Source organism: Scyliorhinus canicula, chromosome 27 (genome assembly GCF_902713615.1).
Source record: "Scyliorhinus canicula chromosome 27, sScyCan1.1, whole genome shotgun sequence".
In the NCBI taxonomy this organism is placed as follows: domain Eukaryota; kingdom Metazoa; phylum Chordata; class Chondrichthyes; order Carcharhiniformes; family Scyliorhinidae; genus Scyliorhinus; species Scyliorhinus canicula.
In genome coordinates this window covers 17,161,101-17,183,814 of record NC_052172.1, presented here as the reverse complement: position 1 = coordinate 17,183,814, position 22,714 = coordinate 17,161,101, and the positions used below count along the sequence as shown (strand labels likewise).

The 22,714-nt window shown below is 53.0% G+C and overlaps 1 protein-coding gene across 1 annotated transcript in view; it reads right to left on the bottom strand.

The window, feature by feature from the left end:
- Positions 1-20,049, bottom strand: part of mark4 (microtubule affinity regulating kinase 4) — a 134,891-nt gene extending 114,842 nt beyond the window's left edge. The window contains exon 1 of the mRNA XM_038785999.1: positions 19,688-20,049. Within this exon, the coding sequence (XP_038641927.1) occupies positions 19,688-19,738 (51 nt within the window). The 5' untranslated portion in view covers positions 19,739-20,049. The remainder of the gene's footprint in view (positions 1-19,687) is intronic.
- Positions 20,050-22,714: the final 2,665 nt, after the last annotated feature.

Genomic DNA, 22,714 nt, shown 5'->3' with positions numbered 1-22,714 from the left:
TGAGGATGAGGGGGAAGGGGGTGAGGATGAGGGTGAAGGGGGTGAGGATGAGGGGAAGGGGGTGAGGATGAGGGGGAAAGGATAGGGGAGGAGGGGGTGAAGATGGGGGAAAGGGGTGAGGATGAGGGGGAAGGGGTGAGGATGGGGGGGAGGGGTGAAGATTGGGGAGGGGGGAGGATGGGGGGAGGGGTGAGGATGGGGGGAGGGGTGAGGATGGGGGGAGGGGTGAGGATGAGGGGGGAAGGGGTGAGGATGGGGGGGGGGAAAGGGCTGAGGATGGTGGTAGGGTGAGGATGGGGGGGGAGGGGTGAGGATGGGGGGGAAGGGGGAGGATGGGGGGGAAGGGGGTGATTGGGGGAGACGGGGTGAGGATGGGGGGAAGGGGTGAGGATGGGGGGGAAGGGGTGAGGATGGGGGGGGGAGGGGGAGGATTGGGGAGGGGTGAGGATGGGGGGGGAAGGGGTGAGGATGGGGGGGAGGGGGTGGGGATGGGGAGGGGGTGAGGATGGGGGGGAGGGTGGTGAGGATGGGGGAAGGGGTGAGGATGGGGGGGAAGGGGTGAGGATGGGGGGGAAGGGGGTGAGGATGGGGGGGAAGGGGTGAGGATGGGGGGAAGGGGTGAGGATGGGGGGAGGGGGTGAGGATGGGGGAAGGGGTGAGGATGAGGGGGAAAGGGGGGGGGGATGGGGGGGGGAAGGGGGAGGATGGGGGGGAAGGGGTGAGGATGAGGGGGAAAGGGGGTGAGGATAGGGGAAGGGGTGAGGATGGGGGAAGGGGTGAGGATGGGGGGGAAGGGGTGAGGATGGGGGGGAAGGGGTGAGGATGGGGCAGAAGGGGTGAGGATGGGGGGGAAGGGGTGAGGATGGGGCAGAAGGGGTGAGGATGGGGGGGGAAGGGGTGAGGATGGGGGGGGAAGGGGTGGAGGATGGGGGGGGAAGGGGTGAGGATGGGGGGGAAGGGGTGAGGATGGGGGGGAAGGGGTGAGGATGAGGGGGAAAGGGGGTGAGGATGGGGGAAGGGGTGAGGATGGGGGAAGGGGTGAGGATGGGGGGGAAGGGGTGAGGATGGGGGGGAAGGGGTGAGGATGGGGGGGAAAGGGGTGAGGATGGGGGGAAGGGGTGAGGATGGGGGTGTGTGGATGGGGGGGGAGAAGGGGGAGAAGCGATGGGTGAGGGAGGGGACGAGTTTGAGGGGGTGCGGAGAGGGGCAGCGGAAGACGGTCTCACTCCTCATTCCAGGGGGTGTCATCCGTCGAGAGTTTTCCCCAACTCCACCCGGATTTTCCGAGGATTTCCCACCTAGGCCAACACTGTCTCCCCCCCCCCGGCAGCCCCCCACTCTGTCAGCTCTGTGCAGATATTCAGTGTGTGATGTTCCTGTCGGTGAGACGGAGTAGAGAATCTGTGGGTGCCGGGGAGTCTGCTTCATCCTGTGACTCACAGGCAACGAGAGAGAGAGAGAATGACGAGCGGTTCATTATTTTGCCTTCTTCTTAAAACATAAATAACCATTTTTCTGCTTCACAGCCCCTGTAATGTGTTTCTGCGTGACTGAGTCAGGTGTCCGAATAGATTTAATCCAACAGGCTCGTTTCCGTCTATTTTTGTACCCACCCCCCCCCCACCAGCTCTGCAAGGCTGTTTCCCCCCCCCCTCCTCGCCACCCCCACCAGCTCTGCAAGGCTGTTTCCCCCCCCCCTCCTCTCTCCCGAAGGCTTCAATCCCGGCCTAGGTTGGTTGGGGGGGGGGGAACATTTACTCACAAGTCCGTTTGCGACATGTGAACGGTTGGGAGAGAGGGGGGTCCGCAATCGTACCCAGACCGCATCCCGTCCTCGAACCACATGTAAACGCTCGCGCAATCGCCACTCGCAGCCCGGCCCTGCATTTAACTAGCGCCTGCCATTAAAAACGCGGATGCTTCAAGAGGGTTGCAGGGAGGAGGCCGGGGGGGGGGGGGGGGGGGGCGCGCTGCGGGACTGAAATAGGGAAGGGGTGGATGGATGGATGGATTCGGAAAGGAGGGATTTTAATATTACTGGACTGGGGGGGTGGGGGAGCAAAGTGGTGCCATCGCAGCGGAGGGGTGAATGTTGGCCGAGAGTTGGCGCAGGTTTAAGATGGGGGCGGGAGAACGCTGGACCGCCTCAACTCCAGGAGGGCTAGAGGATTAGAAACCGGCCTATAGTGCGTTGGAACGGCCAAACCCAGTCCTCCATGTTACATCACTGGGCGTCCAACTAGCATAAACCACTGGGAGGTCAACACCTAGATATCCACAACGCTGACAGCTGGCCCAGGGAAGATTCCTCCCCATGGGACGGTATTTACAAGATGGCGCGTTAGTTAAAGTCTGGTGCCCATAGGTGTTCGGCACTCTCTCATTGCCAATACCCTATGGGAATCCCCTATGAGTTACTGGACTTGTCCACTCCCCTTGCCCATTGATTTATGAGGCAGGTGTCCAGACAGAACTGCAACACAGACACATAGCGGACTGGGTGACAAACATGGCCGACTGGCGCTCAAACTAGACATACTGGCAGAGTTTCTGTCTCCGTAGATACTGTCGGACCCGCAGAGGATCTCCAATATTTTCCGATTTTTATTACTCGAGATTCAACGTCGAGCGTCGGAGACCACGCAGAGAAAAAAAATAGTCAAGTGCTGAATTGCCCTTCACCCGCCGCCCCCTGGCCCCAAGAATTCTCTCCCCTTGGTGCCCACTCTGGGCACCAACGTCGGTCACTTGCCCGTTCTTTGTGGACAGTGAGGGCCAGGGAAGGGGAGCATCAGCAGACGCTGATACCAACGGACACCCGCTCTTGTTGAGGTCTGAAGCTTCCTCGCCCAAGGGGCCGCGCACGCCAGTCGTAAGGTCATCGCCACTGCGAGGGGCCGGGGCAACTGCAGAATGGGGGACCCCACTGCCCATGGATGGCATCGACTGGCACTGGACTGGATGGCGGGGATCCAGTGCAGGACCGATGGGACTCAGTAACAATTTGCCAATTGACACATGGTGGGTCATTGGCATTGCCCAGGGCGGCACGGTGGCACCGTGGTTAACACTGCTGCCTCACAGCGCCTGAGACCCGGGTTCAATTCCGACCCTGGGTGACTGTGCGGAATCTGCACGCTCTCCCCGTATCCGCGTGGGTTTCCTCCCACAGGCCAAAGATGTGCGGGTTTGATGGGGTTACAGGGATATGGTGGGAGAGTAGGCCTAGGTAGGATGCTCTTTCAGAGGGTCAGTGCGGATTCGACGGGCCTAATGGCCTCCTTCTGCACTGTAGGAATTCTACGGTTCTATGATTTCACCATCGGCGCCGGCTAGCTCTTGTGGCAGTGGATGCCAGGCCTACAGCGCCTAGTTTCACTTCCTCAAAAGGAGAGACGCGCAAGAGACTAGAAAAGCAGAGGCACAGCAAGATTCCACAAGGAGACAGTAACCGCCATGTGCTTTCGTCACGCAAGAGGTTCAACTCTTCCAAGCCGAGCTTCCCCGCAGTGTGGCAGACAGCCCCGTTCTGTTGGCCACTCTTTTTTTTTTTTCTTTTTTTTTAAAATTTAGATTACCCAATTATTTTTTCCAATTAAGGGACAATTTAGCATGGCCAATCCACCTATCTGCACATCTTTGGGTTGTGGGGGCGAAACCCACGCAAACACGGGGAGAATGTGCAAACTCCACACGGACAGTGACCCAGAGCCGGGATCGAACCTGGGACCTCAGCGCCGTGAAGCAGCAGTGCTAACCACTAGGCCACCGTGCTGCCCTCTGTTGGCCACTCTTAACGGGCTAGCAGACTGGAACTGTGGCTGTTGCAACTAGTCCCGCTTCCTCGGAGCGCTGGGGCGTGGACAGGAGGTCGGGGGGTGGTGGGTAGGGAAGGGGGATAGTGTTCGAACTAAACATCATCAAGTGATCTGGTCACGATCACACTGCAATGCGTGGGATCTTGCTGTTCGCAAATTGCCTGCCGCGTCTCCTACATTCCAATGCCAACGACTCTAAACAACAACCCATTGGACGTGATGCGCGACGTGATTGAGAATGGTGTGACACAAATTCTTATTTATGCGCCACCGAAATAGGGGGAAAAAGAAACATCAAAACCCAGCATGTGGGTGACATTAACACCGGATTTCCCATCTTTGGAACTTGTTTGCGATCCAGGCCAGATTGAAGTGGTGAAGATCTGCTCTCTCTTTCTCCCTCTCTGTTGCTGAGAATTGAAAGACGTGTTGGGCAGAGTCACGACTGCTGGTGTCGACAAGGAAAACAAAAATCCAGAAAAAGATGTTGACCATTTCCCACAATGCTGGCAACTCCGGTGAAAACGGAAGTGACCACAGTGACGAGTCGGAGTTGCGACTCAGGCGCGAGTCAGAATGCCTGTGGGTTCAAACCCCACCTTCAGATTTGAGCATGTTTCTAAGCTGTGCTTGAACAGCACAGGACATCGCTGCAGGGGTTCCTCAGGGCAGTGTCCTAGGCCCCACCATCTCCAGCTGCTTCATCAATGGCCTTCCGTCCATCATGAGGTAGAAATGCCCCCCCCCCCTCAACACTGTCCACCAGTACCGTCTGCAAGATGCACTGCAGCAACTCACCAAGGCTCCTCAGGCAACACCTTCCAAACCCACGACCACTACCATCTAGAAGGACAAGGGGCAGCAGATACCTGGGAACCCCACCACCTGGAGGTTCCCCTCCAAGTCACTCACCACCCCGACTGGGAAATATATCGGCCGTTCCTTCACTGTCGCTGGGTCCAAATCCTGGAACCCCCTCCCTAACAGCACAGTGGATGTACCTACACCACACGGACTGCAGAGGTTAAAGAAGACGGCTCATCGCCACCCTCTCGCGCGCAATTAGGGATGGCCAGTAAATGCTGGCATTGCCAGCGATGCCCACATCCTGTACAATTTAATACATTTTCAAAAAACCATTAAAACAGTGCCACACTGTTAGAGATGCTGTTGTCTGGACTGGAAGGCCAAACTGCAAACGTTGATGGTACAGGTCGATGTAAATAATCCCACAGCATTGGGAAGAAAGATGGCCTCCCACCGATCCTAGTCTGGATATTCCGAATAACCCTCAATCCCACCCACCTACCTCCTCCCCACTCCCTCAATCCCAACTCCCTCAATCCCACCTTCTCCCCACGTCCCTCAATCCCACCTTCTCCCCACGTCCCTCAATCCCACCCACCTACCTACTCCCCACATCCCTCAATCCCACCCACCCACCCTCTCCTCACATCCCTCAATCCCACCTTCTCCACAAATCCTCAATCCCACTTTCTCCTCAAATCCCTCAATCCCACCTTCTCCCCACATCCCTCAATCCCACTGACCCACCTTCTCCTCACATCCCTCAATCCCACCTTCTCCACAAATCCTCAATCCCACCTTCTCCACAAATCCCTCAATCCCACCTTCTCCCCACATCCCTCAATCCCACTTTCTCCCCACATCCCTCAATCCTACCTTCTCCTCACATCCCTCAATCCCACCTTCTCCCCACATCCCTCAATCCTACCTTCTCCTCACATCCCTCAATCCCACCTTCTCCACAAATCTCAATCCCACCTTCTCTACAAATCCTCAATCCCACCTTCACCCCATATCCCTCAATCCCACCTTCATCCCACATCCCTCAATCCCACCTTCTCCCCACATCCCTCAATCCCACCTTCTCCTCACATCCCTCAATCCCACCTTCTCCACAAACCCTCAATCCCACCTTCTCTACAAATCCTCAATCCCACCTTCTCCTCAAATCCCTCAATCCCACCTTCTCCCCACATCCCTCAATCCTACCTTCTCCTCACATCCCTCAATCCCACCTTCTCCCCACATCCCTCAATCCCACCTTCTCCCCACAACCCTCAATCCCACCTTCTCCCCACATCCCTCAATCCCACCTTCTCCTCAAATCGCTCAATCCCACTTTCTCCTCAAATCCCTAAATCTCACTTTCTCCTCAGATCCCTCAATCCCACCTTCTCCCCACATCCCTCAATCCCACTTTCTCCTTAAATCCCTCAATCCCACTTTCTCCCCACTTCCCTCAATCCCACCTTCTCCCCACATCCCTCAATCCTACCTTCTCCTCACATCCCTCAATCCCACCTTCTCCCCCACATTCCTCAATCCCACCTTCTCCTCACATCCCTCAATCCCACCTTCTCCCCACATCCCTCAATCCCACCTTCTCCCCACATCCCTCAATCCCACCTTCACCCCACATCCCTCAATCCCACCTTCACACCATATCCCTCAATCCCACCTTCATCCCACATCCCTCAATCCCACCTTCTCCCCACATCCCTCAATCCCACCTTCTTCCCACATCCCTCAATCCCACCTTCTCCCCACATCCCTCAATCCCACCTTCACCCCACATCCCTCAACCCACCTTCATCCCACATCCCTCAATCCCACCTTCATCCCACCTCCCTCAATCTCACTGACCCACCTTCTCCCCACATCCCTCAATCCCATCGACCCACCTCCATCCCACATCCCTCAATCCCACCTTCTCCCCACATCCCTCAATCCCACCTTCTCCCCACATCCCACCTTCTCCCCACATCCCTCAATCCCACCTTCTCCCCACATCCCACCTTCTCCTCACATCCCTCAATCCCACCTTCTCCTCACATCCCACCTTCTCCTCACATCCCTCAATCCCACCTTCTCCTCACATCCCTCAATCCCATCTTCTCCCCACATCCCTCAATCCCACCTTCTCCCACATCCCTCAATCCCACCTTCTCCTCACATCCCTCAATCCCACCAACTAACTTTCTCTCCATAAGGCAGTTACAACCAGAGCAGCCATGATGGTATTGAATGGGAGGAAGGGGTAGGTTCGAGGGGCTGAGTGGCCGACTGCTCCTAAATGGCATATTTGTATATTCCACACAACTTGTCTTTTACCCAACAGACACCAGAAACTGGCCACTCCTCTCATTGGTTTCCTGATTTCCGGGTCAATCTCTCAATCGGCAATGGGATGTTTCCAAGCTCTCTATGACCAGTGGAGAACCTTACTTTTTAAACTGTTGTCACTGGTCTAATATGTTAAAAATGTATTCACGGGATGTGGGCGTCGCTGACTGGGCCCAGCATTTATTGCCCATCCCTAATTACCCCTTGAGAAGGTGGTGGTGAGTCGCCTTCTTGAACTGCTGGACCCTGTGTGTAGGTACATCCACAGTGCTGTTAGGGAGGGAGTTCCAGGATTTTGATCCGGCCACGGTGAAGCAACAGCCGATATATTTCCAAGTCGGGATGGAGTGGTTCGGAGGTGCAGCGTGTACTGTGGGAAAGGCGGTCGCCAATTTGCGCACAGCAAGATCCCGCAGGTAAACCGTGAAATAAATGACCAGAGAGTCCGGGTAGAAACCAGGCGACGGGGAAAGGTCTTGGGGATCTTGGAGGTCTAACGAAGAAGGACAGAAGGGGCCTCAGCCACATTGGTACCTCCGGCAGTGCTGCCCTCCCTCAGTACCTGAAGCTTCCGTCGAGATTTTTCACTCTCCAGATCACGCTGCTGACTATTGAGGCAGGAGTTTCACCCCGAGTGAGGGCCAATGAATCCCAGCCTGGGTTAACGCCTTCGGGGGCGGAGGGGGGGCTGCAGCCACAAGTAACCCTCCCCACCTCATCCAATACACTCCATCCAGCTCAGACCAGTTGCCAACTCTGCCAGGACACTTCCCTGGCGGTGTGGTCACATGACTCCGCCATTTCCAACCGCCCCGCCCCCATTGGTCACCCCAAGCTCACAATAGGTCGGGACAGCTAATCAGAACGCAAAGCGGCCCTCCATTATTTAATTGGACGATTCTCGGCCCTCAATCAAACAGCCTGGTCTCCAACCCCCCAATCTACACTGTCCCCATCAAACACTCCCAGGACAGGTACAGCACGGGGTTAGATACAGAGTAAAGCTCCCTCTACACTGTCCCCATCAAACACTCCCAGGACAGGTACAGCACGGGGTTAGATACAGAGTAAAGCTCCCTCTACACTGTCCCCATCAAACACTCCCAGGGCAGGTACAGCACGGGGTTAGATACAGAGTAAAGCTCCCTCTACACTGTCCCCATCAAACACTCCCAGGACAGGTACAGCACGGGGTTAGATACAGAGTAAAGCTCCCTCTACACTGTCCCCATCAAACACTCCCAGGGCAGGTACAGCACGGGGTTAGATACAGAGTAAAGCTCCCTTTACACTGTCCCCATCAAACACTCCCAGGGCAGGTACAGCACGGGGTTAGATACAGAGTAAAGCTCCCTCTACACTGTCCCCATCAAACACTCCCAGGACAGGTACAGCACGGGGTTCGATACAGAGTAAAGCTCCCTCTACACTGTCCCCATCAAACACTCCCAGGACAGGTACAGCACAGGGTTAGATACAGAGTAAAGCTCCCTCTGCACTGTCCCCATCAAACACTCCCAGGACAGGTGCAGCACGGTGTTAGATACAGAGTAAAGCTCCCTCTACAATATCCCCATCAAACACTCCCAGGACAGGGACAGCACGGGGTTAGATACAGAGTTGGGTCACTGTCTGTGTGGAGTCTGAACATCCTCCCCACGTGTGCGTGGGTTTCCTCCGGGTGCTCCAGTTTCCTCCCACAGTCCAAAGATGTGCAGGTTAGGTGGATTGGCCATGATAAATTGCCTTTAATGTCCAAAATTGCCCTTAGTGTTGGGTGGGGTTACTGGGTTATGGGGATGGGGTGGAGGTGTTAACCTTGGGTAGGGTGCTCTTTCCAGGAGCCGGTGCGGACTCGATGGGCCGAGTGGCCTCCTTCTGCACTGTAAATTCTATGATAATTTATGATTAATCTAGGACAAAGGTTCGGCACAACATCATGGGCCGAAGGGCCTGTTCTGTGCTGTATTTTTCTATGTTCTATATTCTGCTTTAAAGCTCCCTCTACACTGTCCAAATTATATGATCGAGGGAACGGTATTATGGGTTACTGAACTAGTTTTAAAGGATTCTGATTGGCAGATCTATGCCTGACTCCTGTTTCAAAAACAATTGTACCCGTCGTCTTGTTTGACAATGCTGCCCGCGAGCATTGTCATTGTTCTTCTGAAACCACGAGCGTGGCATGATGGGGTGAACAGATCTCACAATGACTGGGCAACGTATTCCAAATTGAATTACATCTTTGCGACCCTCGGACCACCACCTTTCGTGTCGTTTACGTCACTCGGAGTTTGATTATCAAACGCGGAGTTACAACAGGAGCGGCGTGGGAAGGTGACCAAAAATCTGAGTCAAGGCAAAAAGGGCTGGTTTAGCTCACTGGGCTAAATCACTAGCTTTGAAAGCAGACCAAGGCAGGCCAGCAGCACGGTTCGAGTCCCGTGCCAGCCTCCCTGAACAGGCGCCGGAATGTGGCGACTAGGGGCTTTTCACAGTAACTTCATTGAAGCCTACTCGCGACAATAAACGATTTTCAATTTCAAGTTACAAGGAGAAAAACGGAAGAGGGACAGAGAGGGAATTCCACAGCTCACGGGCCCCCGGACAGCTGATGGCTCCTCCGCCAATGGGGGAGCGATGAGAATGGGATTTCACAAGAGGCCAGAATTAGAGCAGCGCAGAGATCCGGCGGGGGGGGGTCGGGAGTCAGGGAAGGCGTCTTCCATACGTCAGTGCAGACTCGATGGGCCGAAAGGCCTTTTCTGCACTGTAGTGTTTGGTGTGATTCTGGGAAGAGAACGTTTCTCTTTCCCAATATTCATATCTCGGCTAACATCAAAAAACATGATGTGGTTAGTTTCACATCGCAGTTCGTGGGAACTTGGGGACAGCACAGTGGTTAACACTGCTGCCTCACAGCGCCAGGGCCTCGGGTGACTGGGCGGAGCCTGCGCGTTCTCCCCGCGTCTGCGTGGGTTTCCTCCGGGTGCTCCGGTTTCCTCCCACAGTCCAAAGATTTGAAGGTTAGGTGGATTGGCCGTGCTAAATTGTCCTTTAATGCCGGGTGAGGTTACGGAAATGGGGCGGGGGAGTTGGGCCTCGGTAGAATGGGCCTTTGGAGGGTCGGTGCAGACTCAATGGGCCAAATGGCCTCCTTCTGCACCGTCGCGAGTCTACGATCGTCTGAACTGGCTGAGCACCAATTATCAGGCCCCGTTTCCCCTCATTACAACAGCGGCCACATCAGAAAGAACAAATTGCTTCCCTAGGTTTGAAGTGCTTCGCCATGTCCTGAGATTGCGAAAGACGCTTTACAAACATAAACCTCCGCAGCTCCACACATTAGACTGAGGCATCGGCAGAAGCCCTGGTCCCGACGGTGCACCTTCACACTTCTGAACCCTGTGCACACCCCGATTATGAAATGAGCAGGCTTATAACCACAGCCAGTGGTCCCAGTGTGCTGTCGACTGCAGCTTACTCAATAATCACTCGTTGCTCAATATCAACGCAACAGTTCTTGTTTTCTGCAATTACAGATGTCCCCGAGGAAGAATGGGTCAGGGAGAAGCCCGACCTCACATTTCTAGAGCGCTCCTATAAAGAACAAAGGACAGTACAGCGCAGGAACAGGCCCTTCGGCCCTCCAAACCTCTACCGGCCATGGTACCTGCTTAAACTAAAACCATCTGCACTTACTGAGTCCGTATCCTTCCATTCCCACCCTATTCATATCTTTGTCTAGATGCCCCTTAAATGCCGCTATCGTACCCCCCCCAACCACCTCCCCAGGCGCGTTCCATATATTTACCGCCCTCTGTGTAAAAAAACCTGCCACGCACATCTGATCTAAACTTTTCCCCATGCACTTTAAATCTATGTCCCCGAGTACTCGACTCTCCTACCCTAGGAAAGAGCATCTGACGACCCACTCTGTCCACACCACTCATCACCTTGTAGATCTCGATCAGGTCGCCTCTCAACCATCGTCGTTCCAGTGAGAACAAACCGCGTTTATCTAACCTCTCCTCATAGCTAATGCCCTCCATACCGGGCAGCATCCAAGTAAACCGCTTCTGTACCCTCTCCAGAGCCTCCACATCCTTCTGGTAGTGTGGCGACCAGAGTTGTGCCCAATATTCCAAATGAGGCTTAACCAAGGTCCTGTACAGCTGCAACATGACTTGCCAATTTTTATATTCAATGCCCCGACCGATGAATGCCAGAATGCCGTATGCCTTCTTGACCACCTTATCCACATGCGTTGCCACTTTCAGTGACCGGGGGGCATGCATGCCGAGATCTCTCTGCCTGTCAGTACTCGCAAGAGTTTGACCATTTATTGTGTAATTCCTACATTCTCTGGAACTTCCAAAGTGCATTACCTCACATTTAAACTCCATCTGCCATTTCTCCGCCCAAGACTCCCAACCAGTTTATATCCTGCTACATCCTCCGACAATGTCCGCAACTCCATCAATTTTGTGTCACCTGCGAATTTACTAATTAGACCAGCTACGTTTTCTTCCACATTATTTATATACACCACAAACAACAAAAGTCCCAGAACTGATCCCTGTGGAACGCTGCTAGTCAAAGGCTTCTATTCAGAAAAGCACCTTTCTACTGCTACCCTCTGTCTCCTGTGCCCACGCCACTTCTCTATCCAACTTGCCAGCTCTCCTCTGATCCAGTGTGACTTCACCTTTTGTACCAGTCTACCATGAGGCACCTTGTCAAAGGCTTTCCTGAAGTCCGTGTATACAACATCTACTGCCTTTCCCTCATCTTTGTCACTTCCTCGAAAAACTCGATCAAATTAGTGAGGCACGACCTCCCCTTCACAAAACCATGCTGCCCATCATTAATAAGTCCATTCGTTTCCAAATGCGAGTAAATCCTGTCTCTAAGAATCTTCTCCAATAATTTCCCTACCACTGACGGAAGGCTCACCGACCTATAATTTCCCGGATTATTCCCTGCTGCACTGCTTAAACAAAGGAATAACATTGGCTACTGTCCAGTCCTCTGGGACCTCACCTGTAGCCAATGAGGATACAATGATTTCTGTCAAGGTCCCAGCAAATACTTTACATTGAGTACACAGCACAAAACCAGGCCATTTGGCCCACTTATTTCATGCCAGCATCTTTCACCTTGTCCCACCAACATATCCTTCTAATTCTTTCTTCCGCTATTGCTTCCCCGGAAAGGCCACGCTGTTTGTCTCAAACATAAGAGCACCTTAAATGGGAGCAGGAGTAGGCTATTCAGGCCCCTCAGCTCTGTTCTGCCATCGAATACAATCACGGCTGGTCTGCCACCTCAACTTTCCCTCCTGACCCCCCCCCCCCCCCCCCCGGGAGGCCATTCTGCCCATCGTGTCCATGCCAGCCCGAGGTGCCCTTTCTAATCCCACCTTAAGGCTGAGGGACTTGAGGCTGTTTCCGTTAGAGAGAAGGTTAAGAGATGACTTAATTGAGGCGTACAAGATGATCAGAGGATTAGATAGGGTGGACAGTGAGAGCCTTTTTCCTCGGATGGTGATGTCCGGCACGAGGGGACATAGCTTCAAATTGAGGGGAGATAGATATAGGACAGATGTCAGAGGTAGGTTCTTTACTGAGAGAGTAGTAAGGGCGTGGAATGCCCTGCCTGCAACAGTAGTGGACTCGCCAACACTAAACGCATTCAAATGGTCATTGGATAGGCATATGGACGATAAGGGAATAGTGTAGATGGGCTTTAGAGGAGTTTCACAGGTCGGCGCAACATCGAGGGCCGAAGGGCCTGTACTGCGCTGTAATGTTCTATGTTCCTGCACAGATCCACAGCCCGGTATTTTACAGCACTGAAGGTGCAGATCCAGGTACTTTTTAACAAGAGTTTAGGGTCTCTGCCTCCACCACCAACTCGGGCAGCGAATTCCAAACTCCCACTACCCTCTGCGTAAAAACTTTCTTCCCCACGTCCCCTCTCCACCTTCTGCCACTTATCATGAATCGATGTCCCCGGATTCTAGAACTCTCCACCAAGGGAAATAATTTTATCATGTCCAACTGTCTACTCTAATCCCATTTCCCAGCACTCGGTCCGTAGCCTTGTGCGCTGGGGCATTCCGAGTGCTCATTGAAACGCTTCTTAAATGTTGTGAGGGTTCCCGCCTCCATCACCCTTTCAGGCAGCGAGTTCCAGATTCCCATCACCCTCTGGGGGAAAAGGGTTTTTCCTCAAATCCCTTCGAAATCTCCTGCCCCTCACCATAAATCTACGCCCTCTGGTTATTGACCCCTCTTCTAAGGAGAAAAGTTCCTTCCTAGGCAGCCTATCTGTGTCCCTCATAATTTTTTACACTGTGGCTTCATAGGTTCGATTCCCGGCTTGGGTCACTGTCTGTGCGGAGTCTGCACGTTCTCCCCCGTGTCTGCGTGGGTTTCCTCCGGGTGCTCCGGTTTCCTCCCACAGTCCAAAGATGCGCAGGTTAGGTGCTAAATTGCCCTTAGGTGTCCAAAAAGTTTAGGTGGGGTTACTGGGATAGGGTGGAAGTGAGGGCTTAAGTGGGACGGTGCAGACTCGAAGGGCCGAATGGCCTCCTTCTGCACTGTATGTTCTATGTTAATCAGGTGCCCCCTCAGCCCTCTCTGCTCCAAGGAAAACAACCCCAGTCTAACCAGCCTCTCTTCACAGCTGAAATGGCCAATTGTTAGGGTTCCCATTTGGGAGTAAGAACATTCCGGGAGGTTTCATCACATGAAGGCTTGGGGCTGACGTGGCAAACAACATTCGCGCCACACGGGTGCCAGGCAATGACCATCCCCAATAAGAAACTAACCATCTCCCATTGATATTCAACGGCATCACCATCGCTGAATCCCCCCACTATCAACATCCTGGTAGTCACCATTGATCAGAAACTGAACTGGACCCAGCCATATAAACACTGTGGCTACCAGAGCAGGTCAGAGGCTGGGAATCCTGCGGAGAGTAACTCACCTCCTGACTCCCCCAAAGCCTGTCCACCATCTACAAGGCACAAGTCAGGAGTGTGATGGACTCTCCACTTGCCTGGATGAGCGCAGCTCCAACAACACTCAAGAAGCTCAACACCATCCAGGACAAAGCAGCCCTGCTTGATTGGCACCCCATCCACCACCTTAAACACTCCCTCCCCCCACCACCGACGCACAGTGGCAGCCGTGTGTACCGTCTACAAGATGCACTGCAGAAACTCACCAAGGCTCCTCAGGCAGCACCTTCCAACCCCAACCCCAATACCACTACCATCTAGAAGGACAAGGGGCAGAAGATACTTGGGAGCCCCACCACCTGCACGCTGCCCTCCAAGTCACTCACCATCCTGACTTTAAAAAAATAAAATCTTTATTGTCGCAAGTAGGCTGACATTAAACACTGTAATGAAGTTACTGTGAAAAGCCCCTAGTCGCCACATTCCGGCGCCTGTTCGGGTACACGGAGGGAGAATTCAGATGATATAATTCACCTAACAAGCACGTCTTTCGGGACTTGTGGGAGGAAACCGGAGCATCCCGGAGGAAACCCACGCAGACACGGGGAGAACGTGCAGACTCCGCACAGACAGTGACCCAAGCTGGGAATCGAAGCGGCGGGTTCAAGAAGGTGACTCACCCACCACCTCCTCAAGGGGCAATTAGGGATTGGCCAACAAATGCTGGGCCTGGCCAGCGACCCCTACATCCGTAAAATAATTTTAAAAACTCCCCCCCCCCCCCCCCCCCAACGCTAGTCGGGCAGCACGGTAGCACAGTGGTTAGCACTGTTGTTTCACAGCGCCAGGGTCCCAGGTTCGATTCCGACTTGGGTCACTGTCTGTGCGGAGTCTGCACATCCTCCCCGTATGTGCGTGGGTTTCCTCCGGGTGCTCCGGTTTCCTCCCACAGTCCAAAGATGTGCAAGTTAGGTGGATTGGCCATGCTAAATTGCCCTTAGTGTCCAAAATCACCCTTAGTGTTGGGCGGGGTTACTGGGTTATGGGGATAGGGTGGAGGTGTTAACCTTGGGTAGGGTGCTCTTTCCAGGAGCCGGTGCAGACTCGATGGGCCAAATGGCCTCCTTCTGCACTGTAAATTCTATGATCTAACACATCCGTCCTTGTGACTACGGCCTTTCTAGACCCGAAGATCTTTCTCCAGGGTCGCACACAGAGTGTCCTGGAGATTGATCTTCATTTCCTGGAGGCTCCAGCGGACCCTGTATGGTTGGTAACTCCATCCCTTATCCTGGGGCAATGATCCACCCCCCCCCCCTCCCTCCCCCATCCCAAGTTCTGGCCTCTCAGAATTTACCTGGTCAAGCCCTCTCACCATCCCTCCTCTTTCAATCAGATGGCCTCTCACAGTCTTGCGAAATCCAAGGCACACATCCCACTCAAATCTCTCCTCGTAGGACAACCCCCTCACCTGAGGAATCTGGAAAACCGATGTGGGTATCCCCCTCCATATATAGACCAAATATGTTTCCTGACCTGGGTATTCCAATTCCCTTCGATACAGATCGTTTGCCCTCCTAGTGCTTGTTCGTAACTACACCTTAAATTTCTAAACTCCGTTTCCAAGGTCACCAAATTCCACGCGAGGACCAACGTTTAGTAGTTTTTTTCCCCCATTGAAAAAATATTCAGCTTCACTATTCTCTCCAATAACCTCACCATTCCCACCTTCTTTCATAGAATTTACAGTGCAGAAGGAGGCTATTCAGCCATCTAGTCTGCACCGGCTCCTGGAAAGAGCACCTTACCCAAGGTCAACAACTCCACCCCATCCCCATAACCCAGTAACCCCACCCAACACTAAGGCAATTTTGGACACTAAGGGCAATTTATCACGGCCAATCCACCTAACCCGCACACCTTTGGACTGTGGGAGGAAACCCGGAGCACCCGGAGGAAACCCACGCACACACGGGGAGGATGTGCAGACTCCGCACAGACAGTGACCCAGCCGGGAATCGAACCTGGGACCCTGGAGCTGTGAAGCGATTGTGCTATCCACCATGCTACCGTGCTGCTCCATCTCCCACCTTCTTTCCCATTTGCTGAACCCATCTGTATTCCTTTGTAGATGCTTTGTGTCCCCCTCACAGCTTACCTTCCCACCTTGCTTTGTAACGTCAAGCTGGTAACTTGCGCTAACGAGTTTCATAGTCTCATTATCTCTAACTAAAAGGTGTTTCCCCCCAATTCCTCTTTTAAGATTTATCAGTGGCTACCTTATATCTAACCCCCCCCCCCCTTCCCGGGTTATGGCCTCCCCCCCCCCCCCTCCCGGGTTATGGCCTCTGCACCCTCCCCACCCACTCTCCCGGGTTATGGCCTCTCCCCCCCCCCCCCCCCCCCTCCCGGGTTATGGCGTCCGCACCCTCCCCCCCTCTCTCCCGGGTTATGGCCTCCGCACCCTCGCACTGACCCAATCAAATTCAAACCCTCCAGAATTTCCTAACCTCGGGCAGCACGGTGGCACAGTGGTTAGCATTGCTGGCTCACGGCGCCGAGGTCCCAGGTTCGATCCCGGCCCCGGCTCGCTGTCCGTGTGGAGTCTGCACATTCTCCCCGTGTCTGCGGGGGTCTCGCACCCCACAACCCAAAAAGATGTGCAGGGTTAGGTGGACCGGTAAATGGCCCCTTAAATCGGAAAAAAAATGAATGGGGTGCTCTAAATTTAAAAAAAAGAAGAATTTCTTAACCTCTAAATCCCTCCGCTTCGTCGTACAGGAAAGCGATTCGACCTGTTCAATCTTCTCTGCTGGATATAGTTTCTCGATTCTGGCATCATCCTATTTTGCACCTCCTACACACCCTCGGCATCTTAGTAAACTATGGCGATGAGAACAGTGCTCAGTACTCCTGGTGTGGTCTCACCCAAGGTTCGACACATTATGGACATAAACCCTCCCCACTTATCAATACCGTGCGCCCAGAAACGGACCACATTTCTTGTAATTTTCCATCCGTGGCCTGCGCCACTACCATAGTGGTTTGGGTATCCGTACCCCTCGAAGCAGAGGTCTTGGCGTAGTGGGTTAGTGTCCCTGCCTCGGGACTGGACGTTCCAGGTTCGCGTCCCACCCCAGGGCCTCGTGCCCAAGGAAGGCAAGTTTACAAACGCTCCCAAACACATTGGAGTGTCAACCTGAAAATCCTGCCAATGTCAGACGGTAAGAGCGGGAGAGATTCCTGGTCAGTCGTGTGATGGAAAGACTGTGGGAGCATCTATAGCGTTGCCAACCCTTCAGGATCGGCCTGGCCTCTCCAGGAATTGAAGCCTGATCTCCAGGCACTGCTGTGCGGAGGCAAAATCATCGGGGCGCTTGAAAAGATTGCTTTTCTTTCGTCATTCCATTTTCCTTCAATAGATGTCTCTTTGCCAGGTATAGAAATATTGAGAATGGTGAAGGAGAGGCCAACAGTCCTTTGGGTAATGAATCCTTTTGTGACTTTCCAATTGGTGTAGCAAAGTCACAAGGGTGGATGGGTCGACCAAGGGTGATGGAACCTCCAGGACTACATCTCATCGCAGTTGGCAACCCCAAACCTCTGCTATCCACAGGTAAAGGTGCGTGTTGGCATAGCAACTCACTGGGTGGACTGCAGCCCCCCCCCCAACCCCACCCACCACCCCTCTGCTCCCCAACCCCACTGCCCATCCTGGTCAACGTACTTGGCACCTTCCCCAATGCCTCTCCATTCACTTTATCGTCAGGGGCATGAATACTTGTGGACGTTTGAGACACGGGAATGGAGTGGGAATAAGTGATGTGGGTTGGGGGGGGGGGGGGGGGGGGAGAGGATAGAAAGTTAAAGGGAAAGGTTTGTAAAGAGGCTGGCCAAAGACAGGCGAGACTTCGGACGAGATGTCTATGGTCAGGGGCAGAGTGGATAGAGAATGAGGAACAGCAGGATTCCAGCGTCTGCCACCATTGGCTAGGTTTCCGGGTCCAAACGTTGCCCCAACGAAACCCCCAATTTCAACAGGTTAAAATGATCGAACACACTATGCATGTCCGTCTATCACCGACATCCCTTTGCTGATCAATTAGGCCTCGCTCTCTGGCCTTGAGCATGCAGTCTGGGCCAACACTCCCAGGCCAGTACCGAGGGGGTCCTGCACTGTCGGATGAGAACGTCAAGCCGAGGCTTGGAAGGCGAACAAACAGCACACCCCCACCCCTCCCAACCCCAGCCACCACCCCAAGAGAAGCAACCCTGCGGGTGAAGCTAAAAGACCGGGTTGGCGTTTGTGGGAGCTTGCTGTGCAGAAGCTGGCACCGCATATTCAGCCCATCGAGTCTGCACCGGCCCTTGGAAAGAGCACCCTACCCAAGGTCAACAACTCCACCCTATCCCCATAACCCAGTAACCCCACCCAACACTAAGGGCAATTTTGGACACTAAGGGCAATTTATCATGGCCAATCCACCTAGCCTGCACATCTTTGGACTGTGGGAGGAAACCGGAGCACCCGGATGAAACCCACGCAGACACGGGGAGAACGTGCAGACTCCGCACAGACAGTGACCCAAGCCGGAATCGAACCTGGGACCCTGGAGCTGTGAAGCGATTGTGCTATCCACAATGCTACCATTACATAACAGCAGTCCCTGCACTTCAGGAGCACGCCGTCGGCTGTAAAGCACTTTGGGAGGACACCCCCAGGCTGCGGAAGGTGCCATACAAAGGTAGCTCTCTCTGTCATCTCTTCCTGAGCCATTCAGTCATGGGAAAGACTTTCTCTTATATCCACCAACCACCCCCCCCCCCCCCCCCCCCTCCAAACAGAGACCCTGAGTGACACACCGTCACAGAACATCAAACAAAAAACCACCTTTGATGGGAAGGGAAAGAGAGAGAGCAGGGATCATGGGAAAATAGCAGTGAAAATCCCAATATCCCACACAAACAGAATTTGACTTTACAAATATCTTAAATACATACAGGGATGGAAGGAGATTGCGATTGTAACATTGTAAAAAAAAAAATGCAATATATTTAATTATTATTTTACATATGCATAATTAAAAGGTATACAAAATATATAATTAAGATATATTTAAGATATAGAATAGATGACTAATCAGATGGTTTAGAAAACATCATAAAGCTATGCATAATGAAGATGTGGCCTAAGATATGATAGATTTTAATTAAGATATAAGATAAATCCATCAGGATGCAATATATCTGAATGAGATGGGAGGAAACACCCATCAACCAAACATCACTGACACACACATCCCCAATAGATGCACATCCCAAATAGATGCACATCCCCAATAGATGCACACCCCCAATAGATGCACATCCCCAATAGATACTAATCCCCAATAGATGCACATCCCCAATAGATAATCCCAAATAGATACACATCCCCAATAGATGCACATCCCCAATAGATAATCCCAAATAGATACACATCCCCAATAGATGCACATCCCCAATAGATAATCCCAAATAGATACACATCCCCAATAGATACACATCCCCAATTGATACACATCCCCAATAGATACACATCCCCAATAGATAATCCCCAATAGATGCACATCCCCAATAAACACAGTTTGCGATTCCAGCTCAGACACCCCCTGATCATGGACTACCAACTGTCTCTCCCCCCCCCCCTTCCTCCTTCCCTCCCTCTCTCTCTCTCTCTATCTCACAATGCACACAATGTCTTACTTACATGCTCCAGGCTGCGTCCATTCGGAGAGGGCAACGTTAATCGCGAAGACATCCTTGATTCTCCAGCTCACGATTCAGACGCCCTCCCCTCTCCCAGACAGAGAGCAAAAAAAACACACATCAAAATTCATCCGACCAGGATTGCACAAGGAGATGTTGAGGGGGGGGTTTGTAGAAAGGAGGGTTCTTGCTCAGCATACACACACCCCCTCCCTCTGCACCACCACCACCTTGCTGCTTCTCTCGCCTCTCCTTAATTTGTTTTGATCATTCCAATGGATTTTTTTTTCCTGTTGAGTGTGTGTGTGTCTCTCGATTCTCCAGTCCTTCTTTCAGTGCATTTCCTCCCCCCCCCCCCCCCCACCCCAATCCAAAAACAGGCAGCAAATGAATTCAATGCGAGGGCAACATTTCAATGAACTGCTGCTTCCCTCTGCATTGTAGCCGCCTTCAGTGAAATGCACAAGGCGATGTCGGTTTCAGTCCCTGTGGGGGGGTGGACTCCCCCCTTCCTGGTCGAAATACCCCATCGAGGCGGGGAGAAAAAAACCCCCCAGTAGTCCAGAGAGGGGTGGGGGAAGTCAGGAAGGGGATGCTGGAGGTAATGTGGAGATAGAGAGAGAGAGAGAGAGAAAGGAGGGACAGAAAGAGAGAGAGATTTCAGAAACCCAACCCAAACAGCACAGGAAACACGTCGGAAATAAATGAGAGTCAGGGCTGCCACTCAAATTAAAGGGACCAGCCCAGGGATATAGAAAAAAATAGCCAGTGAGAAAGAGACACACACACAGCGAGAGAGACAGAGGGACAGACAGAAAGGCAGAGAGAGAGAGAGACAGACAGACAGAATCAGAGACAGACAGAGATAATCAGAGACAGACAGAGGCACAGAGAGAGAGAGTCAGACAGAGATAGAGACAAACAGAGACAGACAGAGATAATCAGAGACAGAGGCTGAGAGAGAGACAGGTGGAGACAGACACACAGATAATCAGAGAGCGACAGAGGCACAGAGAGAGAGAGACACACACAGAGACAGAGGCAGAGAGAGAGAGAGACAGGCACAGAGAGAGAGTCAGACAGAGATAGAGACAAACCGAGACAGACAGAGATAATCAGAGAGGCTCAGAGAGAGAGAGAGACAGGCGGAGACACAGAGAGAGAGACAGAGGCACAGAGAGAGAGAGAGTCAGACAGAGATAGAGACAAACAGAGACAGACAGAGATAATCAGAGAGGCTCAGAGAGAGAGGGACAGGCGGAGACACAGAGAGAGAGACAGAGGCACACAGAGAGAGAGAGACAGACACACAGATAATCAGACACAGAGAGACAGAGGCACAGAGAGAGAGAGAGAGAGAGTCAGAGATAGAGACAAACAGAGACAGACAGAGATAATCAGAGACAGAGGCTCAGAGAGAGAGACAGGTGGAGACAGACACACAGATAATCAGAGACACAGAGAGCGACAGAGGCACAGAGAGAGACAGAGAGACACAATAATTAGAGATACAGAGAGAGACAGACACACAGATAATCAGAGACACAGAGAGACAGGGCACAGAGAGAGAGAGAGACAGGGAGAGAGACAAACAGAGACAGACAGAGATAATCAGAGACAGCGAGAGACAGAGGCACAGAGAGAGAGACAGGGAGAGAGACAAACAGAGACAGACAGAGATAATCAGAGACAGAGACACAGAGAGTCAGACAGATAGAGAGAAACGGAATCAGAGAGAAAATCAGAGACAGAGAGATAGAGAGGCAGACAGAATCAGAGGCAGAGAATCAGAGAGAGGGGGGGGGGGAAGAGAATGAGGAAGAGAGACAGAGCGAAACACCAAATATTGAGAAAGGAGAGATTAATAAAACAAGACAGAGTTTGAAAACAATAGGGAGGAGGGAGGGGGGAGGGGAGGGGGAGGGGGGAGGGGGGGGGTCAGAAATGTTTGAACAGTTGTACTTGTTTTTTCAAAAATGCACGAGGAAAAAGAGTGAAAGTTCCGGAAGAATCGACAGATAGAAAACCCCACATCTGCCTGAAGATGGAATGAATTCAATCAGCGGGGCTTCACTCAGGATTCACTGTCATTGCAACAATCAGCTGTACACATCCTGAAATGGGGCAAATGTGGCTTCAGCTGGCTGTGTACACCACACCTGGGGGGGGTACATGTGGGTTCAGATGGCTGTGTACACCACACCTGGGGGGGTACATGTGGGTTCAGATGGCTGTGTACACCACACCTGGGAGGGTAGATAGATAGAACAGTACAGCACAGAACAGGCCCTTCGGCCCTCGATGTTGTGCCGAGCAATGATCACCCCACTTAAACCCACGTAACCCGTATACCCGTAACTCAACAATCCCCCCATTAATCTTACACTACGGGCAATTTAGCATGGCCAATCCACCTAACCCACACATCTTTGGACTGTGGGAGGAAACCGGAGTACCCGGAGGAAACCCACGCACACAGGGGGAGGACGTGCAGACTCCACACAGACAGTGACCCAGCCGGGAATCGAACCTGGGACCCTGGAGCTGTGAAGCATTGATGCTAACCACCATGCTACCGTGAGGTACACGTGGGTTCAGCTAGCTGTGTACACCACACCTGGGGGGGTACATGTGGGTTCAGCTAGCTGTGTACACCACACCTGGGGGGGTACATGTGGGTTCAGATGGCTGTGTACACCACACCTGGGGGGGGTACACCGCACCTGGGGGGGTACATGTGGGTTCAGATGGCTGTGTACACCACACCTGGGGGGGGGGGTACACCACACCTGGGGGGGGTACATGTGGGTTCAGCTAGCTGTGTACACCACACCTGGGGGGGGGGGGGGTACATGTGGGTTCATCTGGCTGTGTACAATCATCCCTGGGGGTGGAGGGGGGTTGACCATTGTACCTGCCAGGGATGATTCTGTTTTGATTTTTGTTGTTGTTGTTGCTGTGGGTGGGGGAAGAGTCTGTTGGGTGGGGTTTGGGGTGGGTGGGGGCCTTGCACACCTCTCCCAGGGTC